At 38.3% G+C, this 22213-nt stretch overlaps 1 protein-coding gene across 1 annotated transcript in view; it reads left to right on the top strand.

The window, feature by feature from the left end:
* Window positions 1-72: 72 nt before the first annotated feature.
* LOC100019992 (acid sphingomyelinase-like phosphodiesterase 3b) overlaps window positions 73-22213 on the top strand; it is a 57288-nt gene continuing 35147 nt past the window's right edge. Inside the window, exons 1-4 of the mRNA XM_016422125.2 lie at window positions 73-165; window positions 14306-14446; window positions 15223-15404; window positions 17364-17629. Of these exons, the coding sequence (XP_016277611.2) occupies window positions 17563-17629 (67 nt within the window). The 5' untranslated portion in view covers window positions 73-165; window positions 14306-14446; window positions 15223-15404; window positions 17364-17562. The remainder of the gene's footprint in view (window positions 166-14305; window positions 14447-15222; window positions 15405-17363; window positions 17630-22213) is intronic.

The raw sequence follows: 22213 nt of genomic DNA, 5'->3' as shown, positions 1-22213 counted from the left end.
CCTGGAAAGCAACCAATGAACACGTCTTTCATATGTCCCGTCCCCGGAGATGACGTCACTGTTCCGTCTAGGACCTTTTTTCTCGCTTCTGGGATCCCGGATCTCTCGCGTGACTGACAGCGGCGCAAGCGTGATTCTTTCCGGTTGGCAGGAGTGGGCCGAAAGGTCTGATTCCCTGGAACTGGAAGGCGTTTCGAAATCATTGAGCCCAAGAGATTGAGGCCTAGAGAGGGGCTTGACCAGTCCACTATCATACAGGCGAGCTGGGTTTGAGCGTCTCAGTGATTGGGCTGGTGACTGAGAGCGCTCTGGCACCCTCCACAAGGGGTTACTATCGCCGCTTTACAGATGAGGAAACCAAGTCTCGCCTGCCTGGGTAGAGCCAGGGTTTGAAATCCAGTCCTTCGGATTCTGAGGCTAACCCTTCCCTCTGAAAACGGGTGTCAAACAAAATGCATTCTATGAGGAGCAGCTGGGTGACCCCGTGGATAGAGCCAGATGTGGAGTCGGGAAGGCCTGGGTTCCAATGTGACCTTAGACACTTACTGGCTGTATGACCCTGAACATGTAAACAATTTTGTTTCTAACAAGATTTTTGCAGGGTAGATGGAAGGTAATTTCACAGGCAAGACACTTTCATTAAGGAGAGCTAGAAAAGGCAGATGGTAGGGTATAACTAGGATTTGAAAGGGAAAGAGTTACAGGTATGGAGTAAAAAACTAAACCTGCCCTAAAAGAATTTAGGGTATCACTCCCTGGGAAACTGGGTCCCTAAGCTGCTCTAACTAGCAGTTTCTAACTGCCCCAAGAAGATACCCCTCCCTATACCCCAGTAGTTTCAAACTGCTCCTGTTTCTGGATAGTGATGACATTTTTGCAACAACCCCTCAATGCCTTCAACACTCCCAGCATCTCAGCTGTTCTGTGCATCCAGACTATATATCCTCCTACTATTTCATATTATTGTATCTTATTTTTGTTTGTTTTTAAAAATATTTTTCCATGGTTACATGATTCATTTTTCTCCCTCCACTCTTCCCTCCCCTTCCTGGAGCTGACAAGCAATTGTACTGTGTTATCACTTGATACCTATTTCCATATTTTCCATATCCATTTTTGTAATAGAGTACTCTTAAAGTAAATCTTTTAAAACCCAAACCTCAATTATATACCCATGTAAACAACCAATAAACCATATGCTTTTCTTCTGGGTTTCTACTAGCATTCTTTTTTTTTCTTTCCTCATTTGAATAAGTTTATTTAGTCAACTTAGAACATTATTCCTTGGTTACAATAATCACATTATTTCCCTCCCTCCCCTCCACTCATTCTTCCCCCAGCCAATGTGGATTTTCATTGGGTATTACTTGAATCCTTGATCTGGACCTATTTCCATGCTGTTGTTTATACTAGGATGTTCATTTAGAGTCTACATCCCAAACTGTATCCTTTGGACCCATGTATTCAAGCAGTTGTTTTTCTTCGGTGTTTCTACTCCCACAGTGTTTCCTCTGAATGTGGAGAGTGGTTTTTCTCTTAGGTTCCTCCAAGTTGTTCAGGGCCATTGTATTGCCACTAATGGAAAAGTCCATTACGTTCCATTGTACCACAGTGTATCAGTCTTTGTGTACAATGTTTTCCGGGTTCTGCTTCTCTCACTCTGCATCAATTCCGGGAGGTTGTTCCAGTCCCCATGGAATTCCTCCACTTTATTATTCCTTTGAGCACAATAATCACCAACATATACCACAATTTGTTCAACCATTCTCCAATTGAAAGGCATCCCCTCATTTTCCAATTTTTTTGCTACCACAAAGAGCGCAGCTATGAATATTCTTGTACACATCTTTTTCCTTATTATCTCTTTGGGTACAAACCCAGCAGTGCTATGGCTGGATCAAAGGGCAGACAGTCTTTTAATGCCTTTTGGGCATAGTTCCAAATTGCCCTCCAGAATTGTTGGATCAGTTGACAACTCCACCAGCAATGCATTAATGTCCCAACTTTGCCACATCCCCTCCAGCATCATTACTTTCCGTTGCTGTCATGTTAGCCAATCTGCTAGGTGTGAGGTGATACCTCAGAGTTGTTTTGATTTGCATCTCTCTGATTATAAGAGATTTAGAACACATTTTCATGTGCTTATTAATAGTTTTGATTTCTTTAACTGAAAATTGCCTATTCATGTCCCTTGCCCATTTTTCAATTGGAGAACGGCTTGATTTTTTGTACAACTGATTTAGCTCTTTATAAATTTGAGTAATTAGACCTTTGTCAGAGGTTTTTGTAATGAAGATTGTTTCCCAATTTGTTGCTTCCCTTCTAATTTTGGATGCATTACTTTTGTTTGTAAAGAAACTTTTTATTTTGATGTAATCAAAATTATTGATTTTACATTTTGTGGTTTTTTTCTAGCTCTTGCTTGTTTTGAAAGTCTTTCCTTTCCCAAAGATCTGACAAGTATACTATTCTGTGTTCGCCTAATTTGCTTATGGTTTCCTTCTTTATATTTAGGTCATTCACCCATTCTGAGTTTATCTTGGTGTAGGGTATGAGATGTTGATCCAAACCTAATCTCTCCCATACTGTCTTCCAGTTTTCCCAGCAGTTTTTTTTTAATCAAAAAGTGGGTTTTGGTCCCAAAAGCTGGGATCTTTGGGCTTATCATAGACTGTCTTGCTGAGGTCATTTACCCCAAGTCTATTCCACGGATCCTCTTTTCTGTCTCTTAGCCAGTACCAAATTGTTTTGATGACCAGTGCTTTATAGTATAGCTTGAGATCTGGTACTACAAGTCCTCCTTCTTTTGCATTTTTTTTTCATGATTTCCCTGGATATCCCTGATCTTTTGTTCTTCCAAATGAAATTTGTTATGTTTTTTTTTCTAATTCAGTAAAAAAGTTTTTTGGTAGTTCAATGGGTATAGCACTAAATAAGTAAATTAATTTGGGTAGGATTGTCATTTTTATTATGTTAGCTTGTCCCACCCATGAACAATCAATGTTTTTCCAATTGTTTAGATCTAGTTTTAATTGTGTGGAGAGTGTTTTGTAGTTGTGTTCATATAGTTCCCGTGTTTGTCTCGGCAGATAGATTCCTAAGTATTTTATATTGTCTAGGGTGATTTTAAATGGAATTTCTCTTTCTAATTCTTGCTGCTGAAATGGGTTGGAGATATATAGAAATGCTGATGACTTATGCAGGTTTATTTTGTATCCTGCAGCTTTGCTAAAATTGTTGTTTCAACTAGCTTTTTGGTTTATTTTCTAGGATTCTTTATGTAAACCATCATATCATCCACAAAGAGTGATAGCTTGGTCTCCTCAATGCCAATTTTAATGCCTTCAATTTCTTTTTCTTCTCTAATTGCTACTGCTAGTGTTTCTAGTACAATGTTAAATAATAGAGGTGATAATGGGCATCCTTGTTTCACTCCTGAACTTATTGGGAAGGCTTCTAATTTATCCCCATTGCAGATGATGTTTGCTGATAGTTTTAGATATATACTGTTTATTATTTTTAGGAAAGGCCCTTCTATTCCTATACTTTCTAGTGTTTTCTTTTTTTTTAGATCCTTACCTTCCAAATTAGAATCAATACTATGTATTGGTTCCAAGGCAGAAGAGTGGTAAGGGCTAGGTAATGGAGGTCAAGTGACTTGCCCAGGGTCACACAGTTGGGAAGTGTCTGAGGCCAGATTTGAACCTAGGACCTCCTGTCTCTAGTCCTGGCTCTCAATCCACTGAGCTACCCAGCTGCTCCCACTTTCTAGTGTTTTCAATAGGAATGGGTATTGTATTTTATCAAAGGCTTTTTCTGCACCTATTGAGATAACCATGTGATTTTTGTCAGTTTGCTTATTAATATGGTCAATTATGTGGATGGTTTTCCTAATATTGAACCATCCTTGCATTCCTAGTATGAATCTTACCTGGTCATAGTGAATAACCCTCATGATCACTTGCTGGAGTGTTTTTCCTAGTATCCTATTTAAGATTTTTCCATCTATATTCATTAAGTGTAAACCTTAAAATTTCTCAGACTTATGAATTTTGGAAATTTCCCCATTGGAGAATCTTCTACTTAAAAAAAATTCCCTAGCAGATAGTGAGAATTCTACTTAAGTGTGAAAACTCCTTGCCTTGGGAATATCCCTACTCCACCCTACTTAAGACTGCTTTAGGACAGAAAACTCCTTCAGAACAATGAAAGTGCTTTGACCCATGCTTATGGAAAGGACAGGAAGTTCTTTGAGTCATGCCTGTTTTTAAAATTGATACAATGGGATGCTAGGTACCCATATAGGTGGGGCAACTTGTAAACTACTTAAACCTAAAAGGGTGATAACTTATTCAGAGGTTTTTTCTTAATGAAATTTGTCGACACAGCAGCATTTTTTTTCTGACTTACTAAAGAGATTAAAACTACTCAGCTGTGAATTCAAAATGGGTGGTCCTTTAGAAACATCTAGAGTGATTGGTAGATGTAAGGACTTAGGGGAGGTGACAGAGGAAATTTTGCCCTTAAAAATAAGAGCTTGGATCTCATTCAGGATCTCGATTTCTGACTCTCATTCTGGAGGAGAGTTCCTTGAGGAGCTCCTCTGAGGGGCTCTGTCCCTCTGCGGTAGGAGCTCTGGATGAGAGAGGTCCTTTGAAACAATCTCTGGCTGGAAGACTCTTTGAGGAAGGACGCTGGCCTGGTGTCACTAGTATCCTTGTTTAGTCAGACCTTGTGGTGAGTGTTAAAAAACTGACTGATTTCTCTTTTAAGACTCAGGTCTAGGCCATATTGGCTTGAGGCCCTTCATACTTATTCCTTTCTTACTCTCTCTCTCTTTCTTTGATTACTCATTGTATTGTTAATTAAAATCTCTATAAAACCCAATTGACTTGGATATTTGAATAATTGGGAATATTTCCCTGGCGACCACCTTATATTTGATTTGAAAACCCAAGACACTGTAGTGAAACATATTTCTGCGGTCAAATTTACTCACCCTCTCTTATATCTATCACAATTTATATCTTCCACCATTTTAACTCACTACAGTTTAAGAACTGAACCATTAAAATCTCACATAAGGGGATTGGTCTATAGTTTTCTTTCTTTTTTTTGACCTGCCTGACTTTAGGATCAATCAGTACCATGTTTGTGTCGTAAAATGAATTTGGTAATATTCCTTCTTTGCTTATTCTGTCAAATAGTTTATATAATATTGGGATTAGTTGTTCTTTGAATGTTTGATAGAATTCATTTGTGAATCCTTCTGGACCTGGAGATTTTTTCTTAGGGAGTTTTTTGATGGCTTGTTCAATTTCTTTTTCTGATATGGGGTTGTTTAGGTAATTTATTTCTTCCTCTGTTAGTCTAGGCAATTTATATTTTTGTAAGTATTCATCCATATCACCTAGATTGTCATATTTGTTGCCATATAATTGGGCATAGTAGTTTTTAATGATTGTCTTAATTTCCTCTTCATTTGAGGAGAGGTCTCCCTTTTCATCTTGGATACTGTCAATTTGGTTTTTTTCTTTCCTTTTTTTAATTAGACTGACTAGTACTTTGTCTATTTTATTTGTTTTTTCAAAGTGCCAACTTATAGCCTTATTTATTAAATCAATAGTTCTTTGACTTTCAATTTTATTAATTTCTCCTTTAATTTTTTTGATCTCTAATTTAGTCTTCATCTGAGGATTTTTAATTTGTTCATTTTCTAGTTTTTTAATTTGCATGCCCAATTCATTGACCTCTGCCCTTCTTAATTTGTTAATATATGAATTCATGGATATAAATTTCCCCCTGAGTACTGTTTTGGCTGCATCCCATAGGTTTTGAAAGGATGTCTCATCATTGTCATTTTCTTCAATGAAGTTATTAATTGTTTCTATGATTTGTTCTTTAACTAGCTGGTTTTGGAGAATCGTATTATTTAATATCCAATTAATGTTTTATTTACCTCTCCATGTACCCTTACTAATTATGATTTTCATTGCATTGTGATCTGAAAAAGTTGCATTTATTATTTCTGCTCTTTTGCACTTGTTTGCAATGTTTTTATGCCCTAAATACATGGTCAATTTTTGTGAATGTACCATGTGCTTCTGAAAAGAAGGTATATTCTTTTTTGTCCTTATTTATTTTTCTCCACATGTCTACTAACTCTAATTTTTCTAAGATTTCATTCACTTCTCTTACCTCTTTCTTATTTATTTTTTGGTTTGGTTTATCTAGTTCAGACAGAGGAAGGTTCAGGTCTCCCACTAGTATAGTTTTTCTATCTATTTCACTCTTGATGTCCACTAGTTACTCCTTTAGAAATTTGTATGCTATGCCATTTGGTGCATACATCTTGAGGACGGATATTTCCTCATTGTCTATACTGCCTTTTATCAGGATGTAATTACCTTCCCTATCTCTTTTGACTAGATTTATTTTTACTTTGACTTTGTCAGATATCATGATTGCTACTCCTGTCTTCTTTTTATCAGTTGATGCCCAATAGATTTGGCTCTCTCCTCTTACTTTCACCCTATGAGTATCTACCTTCCTCATGTGTTTCTTGTAAACAGCATATGGTAGGGTTTTGGATTCTAATCCACTCTGCTATTTGCTTGCGTTTTATGGGTGAGTTCATTCCATTCACATTCAGAGTTATGATTACTAGCTGTGTGTTTCTCAGCATTTTGATTTCTACTCCTGGTGGTCCTGCCTTTTCTTCTTTCACTATTTCCTTCTACACCAATGTTTGTTTTTAATCAGTTCCCTTAGTTCCCACTTTTATTTTACTTCCCTTTCTACCCCCTCACTTTTTATTCCTTCCCTTATTTTCCCTGTAGTCTTTCTAAAATTACCCCCTCCCCCCAACTTCTCCCTCCCTTGTACTGCTTCCCTCCCTACCAGTCGATTTATTACCCTTCTACTCCACCTCTGGACATGTCATCTGCATGGACCCACAGCGAATACCAAGACAGGTATTCTAGGGTGAACTGTTAGCTGGACTCAGGAAACAAGGCCAACCAAAGAAAAGATACAAGGATCAGCTAAAGTCAAACTTGAAGTGGGCTGGCATTACACCAAAACAACTAGAACTTGCTGCCTCTGTCAGAAGTAGCTGGTGAACCCACATTAACCATGCCGCCACCACCTTTGAAGATGAATAATGTCGACGTCTTGCCGCTGCGCGTGAATGCCGACACCAGGCCACAACCTCACCTCCTGTAATAACTGGCGTCCCATGCCTCATGTGCCACAAACTTTGCGCCTCAGCCTTTGAACTTCAAAGCCACATGAGGGTACATCAATAGATGATAATGCACAAAGACAATTGTCATTCTCGGTCACCGAGAGACTACCACTGACTCCCCTATAGGGCACAAATCTATTCTCTGCCCCAATGGATTGGATTGTTCTTTCCTCTTTGGGTCAGTTTCAAAGCACATAAGAGTTGAGTATTTCCTATTTCCAACCTCTTTACCCTTCCAATGTATTGATGTTCTCCCCCCTACCACCATGAGCTTCTTTGTGACATATAAATTTACCCCCATTTGTTTCTTTCCCATTTCTTTTAGTATTAACCTCTTTTTTTTAGCTCTAGTTGTATATATATGTATATACACACATGTATATGTATTTATGCATGTATATATCTATATACCTATTTATGTCTTGTCCTTTCATCCTATACAGTTTGTCACTGTTCCCTCTAAGTGTAATTCTTCTAGCTTCCCAGGTGATAACAACAGTTTTTAAGAGTTACCAATGACCCCTTTTCTTATAGGGATACATATCATTTTAACTTATTGAGTCACTTAAAAATTTTTGTTTTGTTTTTCTTTTTTTCCCCTCTTTTTAAATTACATTTTGATGATTCTCTTGAGTTCTGTGCTTGGACATCAAATTTTCTGTTCAGGTCTGGTCTTTTCTTTGTAAATTCTTGGAATTCTTCTATTTTGTTGAATGACCATACTTTCCCCTGTAAGAATATAGTCAATTTTGCTGGGTAGTTGATTCTTGGTTGTAGACCTAGTTCCCTTGATTTCTGGAATATCATATTCCATGCCTTTTGGTCCTTCAGTGTGGATGCAGTCAGATCCTGCGTTATCCTCACTGTGGTTCCATGGTATCTGAATGACTTCTTGGCAGCTTGTAATATCTTTTCTTTGGTCTGATAGTTCTTGAATTTGGCTATAACATTCCTGGGTATTGTCAGTTGGGGATTAAGTATAGGAGGTGATCTGTAGATTCTTTCAATCTCCACTTTTCCCTATTGTTCTAGAATATTGTGGCTGTTTTCTTGAAGAATTTCCTGTAGTATTGTGACCAGGCTTTTTCTTTTGTCATGGTCTTCTGGTAGACCAATGATTCTTAAATTGTCTGTCCTCAAATGATTTTCTAAATCCTCTGTTTTGTGAATGAGATGCTTCATATTCTCCTCAGTTTTTTCATTCTTTTGGTTTTGTTTTCTAGTGTCCTGCTGCCTTTTGAGGTCACTTAATTCTAGTTGTTGTATTCTGTTCTGTTGTATTCTGGTTCTTAAAGACTGGATTTCATCCCTGGCTTTTTGGTCATCCTCCTTCTTGTCTGATTTTCTTTGGAGGTCATCTTTCATCCTCTTTACCTCATCTTTCATCTCCTTTGCCTCAACTTTCATCTCCTTTGCCTCATTTTCCAGCTGGTTGATTTTGGCTTTCAAGACACTATTTTCTTGTTTTAGTTCAAGTGCCTCTGTTTCCAGATGACTTATCTTAGTTTTTAAGTTCTTTCCCAATTGTCTTCAGTCTCTCTTAATTGTGTTTTGAATTGCATTTTGAGTTCTTCCACAGCCTGTATCTAGTTCGCTGGGATTTCTGATTTATCATTTGCTGATCCCTCCCCCTGTATTCCGTTCTCTGTATAGAAGCTGTCTATTGTAATTTCTTTCTTCTTTTTCTGTTGTTTGCTAATATTTGCCCCTTCTTTGCTCCCCATATTAGTCTGTGCTCTTGCTCCTCTCATTTTTTTTTGTTTTGGGGGCTTTTGTCAGTCCCCCCTCTTGGAGCTTTGACAGAAGATCTCTAGGTGCAGTCTCTGGGGGAGTGTTGTTGGGGGTTTGAACTTCCCTGTCCTCTGGAGGCTTTTGATTGGATTAAAGTCCAGCAGTTAATGAGGGAGGGGTGTGGAGCCTGGACTTCCCTGAGTTCTGAATACTTTTGAGGTTGTTAAGTTCAGCTGAGTTGGTCTGGGTGTGTGCTGAGGCCAAAGCCTCCTGGAAGGCTGGAGCAAATATGGAGGATCTCCACAGCTCTGGCCAGGCTGCCAGCTCTATGCTCTCTCTCTAGCTCCTTCCCCGCCATCTGTGTTTGAAACTCTGAGCTTGGCACAGCCCTACCCACTAGGTACACCCTCCAGACCAGCACCTTTGCCCACTCAGAGGTTCCTGCTGCTCCTGGAGGCTGAGCTTCCCTGTCCTCTGGGGGCTTTTTGTGTGGATAGCATTCTTTCTCATAAGTCCCTGTTAAAATATATGTGAGGGATAAAAGGGGAACCCTGGAATGAGGGGCTTGAATTTGTTGTAAGAGAGAGTCAGTGAACAAAACCCCTCCAGTGAACTTCCCTCACTGACTGGGCAGAGTCTGGTAGTTGTTCTCTCTCCCAGATAGTTTCCCAATAGAGGGTGGAAATATTAAAAAGGTTGACAGAAGGTTCCCCTAGAAAATGTTATTTGGCCCTAGTCCTGGTGGATTGACTATTTGGCTTATAAGGAAACCTCCTTTCTTCTGCCAGAGAGACAATTTTTTTTTAATAGCAATATCATTTATTTAAAATATTTTTTTCATCTATGAAAACTCATTTCACATGAGCTCTCAGCTAATAATCAAGATAAAAAATAAAGAGAATAAAGCTAGAGAAAAGTCCTCTATAGAAAAAAAATGCATAAATGGATGTTTCTGTATTTCAAAAACAGTCTTAGCATCTGTACATCCAAGCTTTAGTCCTCATTTCAGTTATCCTAATGAGCACCACTATCAATCTTGAGATCTGGCTTGTTCTTGTCATTATTTACTAAGTAGATGAAGTATGTTAAGGTGTCCTTTTCATTTACTGGAATACACCAAAAATGGCAACCAACTCAACAAGCTGTGCTTTGTTAAGTCCTGGTCTGGTTGGTAACTTGAAGTGTCTTTTGTACCTCCGAAATTTGTTGACTTGTAATTGATATAAATCAACCTCTGGAGTATCTATATCTTGCACAGGTGAATCACCTCCATCATCATCACTCCTTTTTCTCTTTCTTCTGTTTCGAACACTCTGAATTAAGTTTTTGTGAAAGTCACAGATATAAAGGTGCCTTGCCATCTTGTCCAGGTCGATCTTGACCTTTTTTTGGAAGATGTTCTTCTGTATTTATATATATATATATATATATAAAGAAAATCCAGCTCAGATATGGTCCCCGGTGGATAAAAAACTATAGAGGAAATTTTCAAAAAATAAATAGAAGAAACAAATGAGAATTCATATTCCCTTTACAAGACAAGGCTATAGGCTGACTTCAAAGGATTCGAGAAAGGATTTCCATCATCCTGGAAGGAACAGATGTAGTCTGAATGCAGATTGAAACAAACCATTTTCCCCTTTGTTTTCTCCATGGATTTTTTTTCCCTCAGTTCTAGGTTATAGCAATATTATCTAGAGCCAGAAAACAAGAAAAGATCATTCAAGGATGAAAAATATTTGACAAACTATCAAGCTCTGAGAAGTCACTAAGGAAGAGGGGAAAGAAGCCATGGAATGAGAATACCGTCCTTGCTGAAGATATTTGTATTTAAAAGTCAAACCAGTAGATTCTATGAATATGCTTTATGGGCCAAGACACTGGGATTATGGTGACTTCTCAGAATCTTTTCCATAGAATAAAAAATGAATCAATGGAAAAAAATATTGTTTGGAAATGACCAAATAAAATGTTTAAAAATAAAATAAGGGCATTGGGGGAAAAAAAAAGGTGTGGTGGCTGTGAAAAGGCAAGCAGGAGTTTGACCAAAGCATTGACACTGAAGGAAATTAGGAGTTCAACTGTTTATCAGGACTTTGCTTATGCCTGACTTTTCCTCAATGTCCTGCCTGGTCAATTCCAGCTAGGGTGAGAACCAATGATTGCCACTCTGAGATTTGACAGTCACTTGGGGTTATAGAGAGATTCACGCCCTTAAGTAAATCCCTCACCCTAGAAGCCTTTTCCCTCCTTATGGATTATATGACTACATCTTTTCTCAAGAAAAGTGGTTTAATGAACAAGGTAGAGGTTGGAGGTGGAGAGTGGGAGCAGGTAACCTTAACCTAAATGTAATTGTAGTGTGGAGTCTCTTTAGCCTAGCCAAAGGCTATGGCTCCAGCCACAACCTTCTTGATTCCTGTCTTCTTTCTATCTGTTAAACTAATCTAAATGAATGGTTGCCAAATCTTTCTTCAGCTGTTACTTAGAGTAAATTGTGTTTCAGGCTGCCTCAGAAGGCTTTCAGGGTCCAACCCCTCAAGCCGCTATAAAATGTTCAGCCAGCCCTATTAGCTGGTTCCAGGAGAAACAGGTACAATCCCAGGTCTTTGAGGTTCAAGGGAAAGGTTGGGAAATCCTCAGGTATTCAAAGATTCAGATCCTGAGGCAAGGAATGAACTTCATCCCCCTCTGAGTTCAGGAAACCAGCTCCCCTTTCAGTTGTTTCCCAGCTGTTCCTTCCAATTGCCACTCCTGTCCATCAAATCTCCCTCCAAAACATTCCAAAAACTCTTCTCTGTGCAAGGCTTACCTTACATCCCTCAGGGTTGCCCTGGATCATTGCATTGCTATTAGTAGCAAAGTACATTTGACTCTTCTACAATGTTTCACTTTCTGTATACAATATTCTCCTGGTTCTGCTCATTTAATTCTGCATCAATTAATGGAGGGTGAAATCAAGCAGTTCATCATTCCTTATAGCACAATACTACTGTATCTTATAAGAATCCTCTTTCTTCTTTCCTCCCTCGGCCTCCCTGTCTTAATAAGGCAGTGCGCTGTACCAAATTGCAATTCCTCCACCTTAAATAAATGTCTCACTTTTTTTTTTTTACTGATCAGCTAGTTGGTCTGAGTTTTTCCAGGTTGATAAGAGCAAGCAAATTTAGGTAGAACAAAATGCAAAATAAATTCAAGATAATTTGGGGATAGGAGTAGGAGTGTAGAAATCAAGAAAATCCTTATGTAGGAGATATTCCTTGAGTCAAGCGTTGAGGGAGGTATATATAATCCAAGAACAGAGGAGAGCCTGTATAAAGATGAACTTGGAAAGCATTGTGAGCAAATCATTTTGGCTGGAAAGTACAGTGTGTTAACAGGAATAATGTGTGATAAGTCTGGAATGTTGGCTGGATCCTGATTGCAAAGGTTATGAATGCTGTTTTTTTTTTTTAATCTTTACCATCCTCTTTAGAATTTATACTGTGTATTGGTTCCAAGGTAGAAGAGCAGTAAAGGCTAGGCAATGGGGGTTAAATGACTTATCCAGTATTATACAGCTAGGAAGCATCTGTGGCCACATATCAGGACCTCCCATTTCTAGATCTGGTTCTCAATCCACTGAGCCATCTAGCTGCCTCCTAAATGCAGTTTCAATCAATTAGCTATTTGGGAAAGTTCACAGAATCTTAGAAGTTAGAATCTACCTGTATTTGATTGGAAATTATCCTGAACAATTAAAACAAGTAGTCAGTCCTCCAGTCTCCTCTTGAAGAACTCTGGTATGGTGGAGCTCAGTGCTTTATGAGATAACATTCCACTTTTTTGGCAATGATATTGAGCCTCAATATACCTTTCTGCAACTTTTATTGGTTGTTCCTCATTCTGCATTCTGCATCTAAATAAAACAAGTCTAATCACATCTGACAGTCCTAATATTTAGAAAGATAGATAATGCACTATGTTTCAAGCACTGTGCTAAAGACTACTAAGTGCTGTGAATGCAAGTACAAGCAAAAAGATAGTCCCCATCCTTACATGCTAGTGGGGGAAGGTGAAACATAAAAAAGGATGAAGCCTAATGTTGAATATAAAGAGGTATGGTGGGATGAAATAAAATGATCACCCACCCAAATTACAATTACAATCCTGGAGTCAGAAAGTAGATAGTATAAGAAGCAGTCTTTATTTTTTCTCATGAGAAAGAGGTCATTTCCATAATGGCAATGCCCAATGCACAAGTGTGGATACAAGCATTTTATAGATTCCTGATGCAAGACCTCCACCCCCCCCTCTGTCTGAAACCCCATTGCCTAGGCGCCAAATTTACAATTTAGGTGCAAAAGTCCACCCAATCAGAATATAACAAGTTATATAACATGAGCTTATCATGAGCTTCCCATGAGGAAGGGAAAGGTTATAGAGGAATAGCCATGATCTCAGGAGTAACTCCTCTAGCTCCTAAAGGTCTGAGGAGATAAGGAGGTAGTATAGTCTAATGGTTTTCTTTCTTGAGATAAGAGGCCTCCCAACTCACAGGGTCTGTGGCATTAACGAAATTTCCTGTTGAGAAAGGAAGTACCTTGAAGAGAAACTAAGTAAAAAAGATCCTATCTTCACTTTTGCAAGTTTGTCCCCTCAACTATCTCCTGAGGGCAAACATACTCCTTTAGCAGTCCTTAGACATCAGCACATGGCAGCCCTGGAAATGGTGGATTAATAACTTTATGCTTACAAGTATACCTGAAATAAAAAATTTAGAACTATACCAAATTTAAGTCACACAAGATTTCACTTAAGTAGCAAAATTTCATGAAGCTTGTGTTAGACCTAATAGAACTGCTACAGCATCTATTAAGAAAGTTTTATATATGCAATATTGTTTGAGGAAGAATAATTCACCACAATAATTGGGCTAGGTATTAATGTTTCAATATGTAACTCCCCATTTAGATATATAACTTCCCCCTTGGTTTACCATGTAGATGAAATGAAGAGGAGGTACATCTGGCTACTTTAGGTAGGTTTTAGAATACAGCTTGCCAAAAAGAACATGTAGATGTTAAAATATGGTATAAGATAGAGACGATTACTACAACAAATGGCTAAAATGGCAAGTTGGTCAAATGATCAGTTAGTTTATGTATATGGTGAATTCTTGATAGTCTCCTGAAAATCTCCCAGAAAATGGTGACTACTGTAAGTTGCCAGTCCCAAGTTATATCCTACTTAATAACAGACACAAACTTCATGGTTTTCTAAATGACCTCAGATGAAACTCACTCACTATTTGAAGTTTAACATCTAAATTTTTCTATTTTGGCTCAGGGAAATCCTAGTTCCTTAAACTTCAGAGTTTTATAGCATGCTGTCCAGCAAGGCTGGGAAGATCTTATGACCTAATTTAAGTAGAAGTCTTAAGGAATGCAAGGATCCCTTGAGAAGATCTTGCTACTCTTTCCTGTAACAGTGAGTCATTTATAATTATTACCATTTTAAAATTTAAAACAAAATAGACCCTTAAAATTTTTTTAAACTGTTTTCAAACATTTTGCCACATTATATATGAGGGAATTGTGAGAAGTGAGTGAACCACACTGACTTCATTTTGTGATAAGTTCTGGAGCTAGCTCAGTTCCCTTTCTATTCAAGTTTGATTCAATTTCTGTTCTATGAAAAAAAAAACTTTATTCAATTATAGAAACTGGATTATTACCAAATTATAGGAATAGGAATCATTGCATTATTTGAACCAAGACCTCCATGACTGAGAAGCTAGACCACCTCTACCTATTTCTTAACTAAACCCTTAACTAAAGACCCACGTTTTGCTGACCAGAAACCCAGTCAGTTCAGAAAATTGTTGCAGGGGGTTTTCTCGCAATTATAAATCTCAAGCAAACCATATATCTTATTTGATAACTTGTTCTATATTGGTCAATCAGTTGCTGTTTCTGTGTTCCTTTGATTTAATACACACATGGGTGGGTAGATAGGGAAAACACTTCTGATTTCAGGGAATTGTATCTGTTTACTCTCACTCTCCCAACTCAGTAAGCCAATCTTTCTTCCAATTAGAAATCAGATTACCTAATATTACATCATGTTTTGTATACTGCTTATTGTTATCTTTTAATGAATAAAAATCTGGCTCCCCTTGTATTTGGACTCTAGTGAAAGGAGCCCTGGTTTCAATTTGTTGACATCTCCAATAGCTCAAACCTTTGTTTCCTCTGTCATTTCAGATTTTACTCTCTAGCTTTTGATGAGCTGAGCAAAGTTGAGTCAAAACTCTGATCCCCAGGATGACAGCTTTTCAGAAAAACTCCTTAGAATGTTCCAATTAATCTTTCTTCATGGAACTTTTTCATGGAAGATTGTCTCCAGAAGTTGGACTCCCCTTGATTTCAAATTCTTCCAAGCTAAGGTGAGATTTAGCCCCATATTGCTGGGGGTGGTTTACTCTTATACTGAAGATTGGGGAAGGGTTTAAGGTTTACCTGTACACTATTGGGGATTTCCCCCTACCCTCTAAGGCATTGTTACCTCCACCTGAAGGTTGGGGATGGATTACTTCTTTTAAAGTAATGATAAATTTTAGTGAGGAGTTGAGAGTCTTAATGGACCACTTCCTAATTAAGTATTCACCAATCACAGGTGACTTGGAATGTCCTAGGGAGGGACTGAATAATGAACTCCCCCAAATTGTATTTATAGATCTGCATGAGAGAACTTCTTGATCTTTGGTTGTCAAGAAAACACTTTACCTATTCATTTATTGGCTATATGCTAACCTAATCAATAAATTGATATTCTTACCCCAAAAGTACTCTCAAATATTTTTGATTGTCACATATTACAGGGTAGTTATAAAAAGAAAGACTGAAGTCTTTCCCAGTAGGAGATGAGGTTAGAGGAGAATATAACTCATTGAATTTTGATAAGTTTTAAATAATTTTGTTATCTTTATGCAAACCAATTCATAAGATATAGAACTTATTTTAACCAAATGCCATCAGTGTAGTCTATTTCAAAGTAACCATTCATTATTTTAGAATTTCACAACATAAGTTCTTTCACATGGTAAATAAGAGATAACTTTATTCAAAAACAGATACAAATTTAGATACCAATTCTGCTGGGGAGTAGGGGTGATCCTCAAACTTATTATTAAATCATAAGAATTTTACATTTTAAGGCAAAAGGCATTTATTTATAATTTTTCAAAGACTATTACCACATTCATTTTAATAACTCCATAGGGAAGTAATCTCTCTAAGAGTATTTCACAATTTTTTAGAAATGTGCATAATGGTTTGTATTTTAAAATAAAGTTGCCTAATTAAAAGAGAATTCTTTTATGTAATTACATTTCTGATACAATGATCTCTAAATTTCACAATATAAGAAAAATCAAGAGTAAACAATATAAGGTTTTTATCTGAAGTCATATTACAGCAATGCAATTGAAAATATTTAATTTATCTTATGAAGTCATTCCCATTATAACCTTTGATATTTCATGTAATCTAGGACCCAATAATAGTCAGCTTTTATACATCACTCACTATGCTAAGTAATGTGTATTCATGTTATTGTCAGAACAACTCTAGGAGATGGATGCTGTTATTTATAATCCCCTTTACTGATTAAAAAAATTTTTTTTAAACCCTTACCTTCCACCTTAGAATCAATACTGTGTATTGTTTCCAAGGCAGAAGTGTGGTAAGGGCTAGGCAATGGGGGTCAAGTGACTTGTCCAGGATCACACAGCTAGGAAGTATGTGAGGCCAGATTTGAACCCAGGGACCTCTGGTCTCTAGGCCTGGCTCTTAATCCACTAAGCCACCCAGCTACCCCTATCTCCTTTACTTATAATGAAGATTGACACGAAGTCACTTTATGTCATCATTATAAATCATAGAACTAATACATTTTTGAGGGTATATTTAAATTGAGATGCATTGGTTCATGCATTTTTCAAGAGTATTGTCTTCAGCAATTATATTTGGGAGTAACTTGAAAAATAAGACCTACTGAAGTTGTTTTTTTTTAAAAACATTATTTTATTTGGTCATTTCCAAACATTATTCATTGGAGACAAAGATCATTTTCTCCCCCCCCCCCCACACCTATCCCATAGCCGATGCATGATTCCACTGGGTATCACATGTGTTCTTGATTCGAACCCATTTCCATGTTGTTGGTATTTGCATTAGAGTGTTCATTTAGAGTCTCTCCTCAGTCATATCCCCTCCACCCCTGTAGTCAAGCAGTTGCTTTTCCTCGGTGTTTTTACTCTGAAGTTTTTATTAAAGAGTACAAAGTATAAAGTACCTCTCTTTTTTTTATTTGTCTGCCTTTCTTGTTTACCCATTCTGTCCAGTCTAGGACACACCCTACAGATTGGAAGAAGAGTTCAACAGTCAGTGGTCTAATTATCTATAGTACCAAGGTCTGAACAGAAAGTTATCCTTCTCAGACAATCAGCCAGGACTGGCTAAACTTCCAAAGTGAACTGAAGTCTGAGGACTAAAGAGAGCCTAGAAAAGTGAAAAAACTCTTTCAGAGGAGAACTTGGAAGCATGAAGATGAGGTGGCTGAAGTTTCTGCTTTTCTTCATTCATTGGAGAGTCACAGGGGCTGTTACAGGTAATACAATAGATCTATGAAGACCTTTCATTACCTCCCTCTCATTGGGGATCTGCCTTTCTAGGCAAAAAGAGTACTTAAGGATATTGGAATTAATTCTCTCCTCTCTCTCTCTCTCTCTCTCTCTCTCTCTCTCTCTCTCTCTCTCTCTCTCTCTCTCTCTCTCTCTCTCTCTCTCTCTCCTCTCTCTCTCTCTCTCTCTCTCTCTCTCTCTCTCTCTCTCTCTCTCTCTCCTCTCTCTCTCTCTCTCTCTCTCTCTCTCTCTCTCTCTCTCTCTCTCTCTCTCTCTCTCTCAAATCTTTACCTTCTGTCATAGTATCAATTCTAAAACAGAAGAATGGTAAGAGCCAGGAAATTGGGACTGAATGACTTGTCTAGGGTCACACACCTAGGAGGAATCTGAAGCTATATTTGAACCCAGGATCTCACAACTTCAGGTCTGTTGCTCTATCCACAGTGTTACTTAGTTTCCCCTGATGTTAAATTTAGAAAGTGACAGAACACCCAAGTCAAAAACCAGAGAAGAGGAATATTGTGTTGGGAAATTGTGCTTCCTCATAAATCCTTTTTCTATGCCTCATTGGGGCATGGAGGTAACTCTTGATTCTCAAAAGTTTTTGAAGGGACAGAGACAAGATCTGGAAGGTCTACATAACCTGGGAAGGCTTTAAGCTATCTAAAAACTAGTTGGGCTGTCTTCAGAAATCATCACCTGGCCAGCAGGTAATGAATGTTTGGGGGTTTTGGCCACAGCAACTCATGAAACCATGTGATCCTGGAGTAAAGAGGCATGATGGTTTATATCAATAAAAGAAATACCCACATCGAAAAAGAAATCATGAATCTTTTGGAGTAACGAGCAAGGATCTGGAACTGATGGCTCCCAGAGCTTGGAGAGAAAAGGAAAGTTGGTTGTTGGTGTTGTCTGTTGTCCTGAAAACTAGAGAACAAGAAAACAATTAGCTATTGAGTTAGGGAAAATGAGAACAAATCAGATATTTGCTGCTGAGAACAGAAAGGAAGGGAAGAGAAAGTATGAGTTAAAATGCCATCACATTTAAAGAGCCAGGATACAGGTGGGAAGTGTGTTCTGCTCAGATATAAAAGGCCAAAGGAAAGGTTGTTTGTGGAGCTTTCTGATTTTAAACCCGATAGATAGCTTAATTTATTGGTCAATGATTCTCCCAAGAATCCCCCCACCCCCCACACTCCCAGGGATCTCAGGGACCCTTTTAGGAGGTCTGCAAGGTTAAAGCTATTTTCATAATAATTTGAAGATATTATTTGCCTAGTAAAATACTCCTCATTTTTCCAACTACATATTTGTGTGAGAAGGAATAGTCATATGCTTCAACCAAAAGAATATATCACTACAGACTGAATATAGAAACAAATAAGGAAATCTAGCTATATGTGTAATATTGAAATCACTTTAAAAGACTGATATATATTAATTTAAGGTTGCCAAGGAATTGACTTATGTAATTCCTAAATGAAACACTCAAGTCAGCTGCCAAAATTTTATGGTGTTTTAATTACAACAGGAGGAAGAAAGTATTAGAGGGAAAGACAGACAGACAGACAGACAGACAGACAGACAGACAGAGACAGAGCGAGAGAGACAGAGACAGAGACAGAGACAGAGAGAGAGAGAAGGAAAAAGGGAGAGAAGGAAAGAATTTTAACTCAGAACCACTCTGGTTCAGGCTGAGCCAAAGCAGGTATTAAGGTCTTGGATAGCCAAGGCAGGGAAAGGGATCAGTCCTTATCACTCACATGACCAATCTGAAGGAAAGCAGTCTGCGGGGCTCCTCCAACCTCAAGCACCAGCCTCGAACTGACTCTAGCCCTCCTCACAGGAAGTCCTGAGAATTCCAGAGGCTGTTATCTACCTCACTTCCTGAATTTCACATGTGCCAATGGTGGCTCTAGCTTGACCTAAGACCGCCCAGAGGTCTGTCCTTTTTTTGCACATGCCTGTTGAAGGCTATATTCTCAAATAATGAAATCTTGAGTTTGCTACAGCCCTTCCTAATCTTGTTACACTGAGTAGGATGGAGAATGTAGTTTCCAAGACCTAATTCTGTTATTCCAAGTGTGTTGTTGGTTGTCTCTCGAACTGAGGATGACGATTGTCTTTGTGTGTTTTTGTGCACAAAGACACCTGTGCATGAAGATTTAAGTGGAAAAGTCGATGCACAGAGACAGTCCCACTCTCTCGGCATTGGAAGCCTGGGTCCATTGGCACGAAAAGTCATTACACCTGGAGACTTCCTCAGCTGCATTGGATGGCCATGTTGTCTTTTGTGCTCCATCATGCCCTAAGCACTCCACAGTGCCTTGCTGCATCGCCATCTCAGCCGTTGAATCTTCTTGTTGGTTTCTTCTGCCTGTTCCACCGAAACAGTCTTCACATGTTGGGTGAGCAAAGCCCTGGTTCACCAGGGGTCGACGACCCGATGGCTACCCTCACAAGGTTTAGCCGGCCTGTCGAAGCCATTGCCCGGGGTGTGGCCGCTGCCGCATGCTAGCAGCTACTAGGAGCCACAAGTGAGAGCTGGGTGTCAGGTGAGGGTCAGTGGCTGGAGAGCTGCCCTAGAAGGGCATGACAAGCCCTCCATATCAGAGATATTACCCCTCCCTGAGCACCCCATATTCCAAGTATCTCTATTGTTATTGATCAGGAAATAGCTAAATCTGATCTTCTAAAGAATGGTCTGAATAGGGTGGAGTAGTTTTGTAATTCACATATGTAAAACAATGTCACTCTTCTCACGATTGTTTTTGTTTCAGAAAATGTGGCTATTTTCTGTTAAATGCATATTAACATGTAATAGGTTTGTTAATTTTGCTTTTAAATGAATGAACACATATTTTTAAACTTATCCATTTAAATTTCAAATACAGTAAATATCAGTAAGCATAAGCCACATAAACAAAAGCCCTTTGGGTACCTGAATAATTTTTAAGAATGTAAGGGGGTCCTGAGACCAAAAGTTGAAGTAATCTATTTTGAACCAGAAGGAGCCTTAGAGACTAATCTAGTCCCTAACTTCCTTAGTGTCATGGAAATGAAATTTATTGAAATATAGTTATCAAGTTTTTTCTAAGAATCATCAAATCTATATTCTTCAAATTAAGAACCCTTGATCTAGTCTAGTCCTCTTAGTTTATTTTATTTTAATTTTTATTTGCTATCTTTTATTTTTATAATACCTACATTTTCCAGTATATTCCTTCTTTTCACTTTTAGAGAATTATCTCGTACAACAAAAACAAAAAACATGAGGAAAAAATCAGGTCAGCAAAGCTAATCAACAAAGGGGACAGCTAGGTTGCCCAGTGAATAGAGTGCCAGTCTTGGTATAGGGAGGTTCTGGGTTTAAATTTGACTTCAGACATTTCCCATATGTGTGACCCTGGGCAAGTCATTTAATCCCAACTGCCCAGTCTGCACCCTTCTGTCTTAGAATTGATACTAGCTTTAAAAAAGCCACAAAAAATTAATCAATGTATATCTGATATTATAATAAGAGCTAGCATTGGTACAGTGCTTTAAGATTTGCCAAAGACTTTACAAATATTATCTTATTTCATCCTCAACAACCTTGGGAATTTGGTGGTATTATTTTCGGCTTTGACAGATCAGAAAACTGAGGCAGATAGAAGTGAAGTGAATTGCCCATTATTTACACAACTAATATCTAAGGTCACATTTTAACATGGATCTTCCTTTCTAAAGCACCACTTTACCACCAAGCTGATTCTAGTGTCATACACTAAAGCATGAATAATGAAAAAACATTCTAGTGGTCTCCATATCCAAGAGTAGATAATTGGAATGTCAATGATATGGAAAGAGTAAAGTCTGAAATCAGGAGGCCTGCAAACTAGTTCTAAATAGTCTTCTAAGTAACTGTGTGACCCTACGTGTCCATAATATCTTACTCTAATCCTCAGTTTTCTGATGTGTAAAATAATAGAGCTGAGCTAGATGAGCTGAGAAGTCTTCTTAAAAATAGTGGAATTTCCCCTGTGGCTAGTGGCCAAAACTGGGACAGAGCCATTCATTACCTAATTGCCTATCTTTCATACAACTGAGAGTTGATTTATATAAAAATAGAATTGGGGGGTGGGATACAGCTGGGTGGCTCAGTGGATTGAGAGCCAGGACTAGAAATGGGAGGTCCTAGGTTCAAATCTGGCCTCAGACCTTCCTAGCCGTGTGACCCTGGGCAAGTCACTTAACCCCCATTGACTAGCCCTTACCACTCTTCTGCCTTGGAACCAATACACAGTAATGATTCCAAGATGGGAGGCGAGGGTTTAAAAAAAAGAATTTAGGACAGAAAAAAGGAACCAGAATAGGTTTTCCAGCTACTAAACATAACTGTGGTTCCCATCCATATGGCTTTGGGAGTGGGTTGAGTTGTGAGGAATAAGAAAGAAGAGAGAAGAAAAGAATTTGCCCAAGAAAGGTCTTCCACCATAATTTGTGCCTGCCTAGGTGCAGTAAAGCAGAATTAAAGTGACTGAAGGAAAAATTGGATCATTGCTCTTTCCTCACTCTTTCAGCTTCTGCTC

Source organism: Monodelphis domestica, chromosome 4, assembly GCF_027887165.1.
Source record: "Monodelphis domestica isolate mMonDom1 chromosome 4, mMonDom1.pri, whole genome shotgun sequence".
NCBI lineage: Eukaryota > Metazoa > Chordata > Mammalia > Didelphimorphia > Didelphidae > Monodelphis > Monodelphis domestica.
The sequence above is the reverse complement of the archived record's forward strand: the minus strand, read 5'-3'. Positions and strand labels throughout refer to the sequence as shown.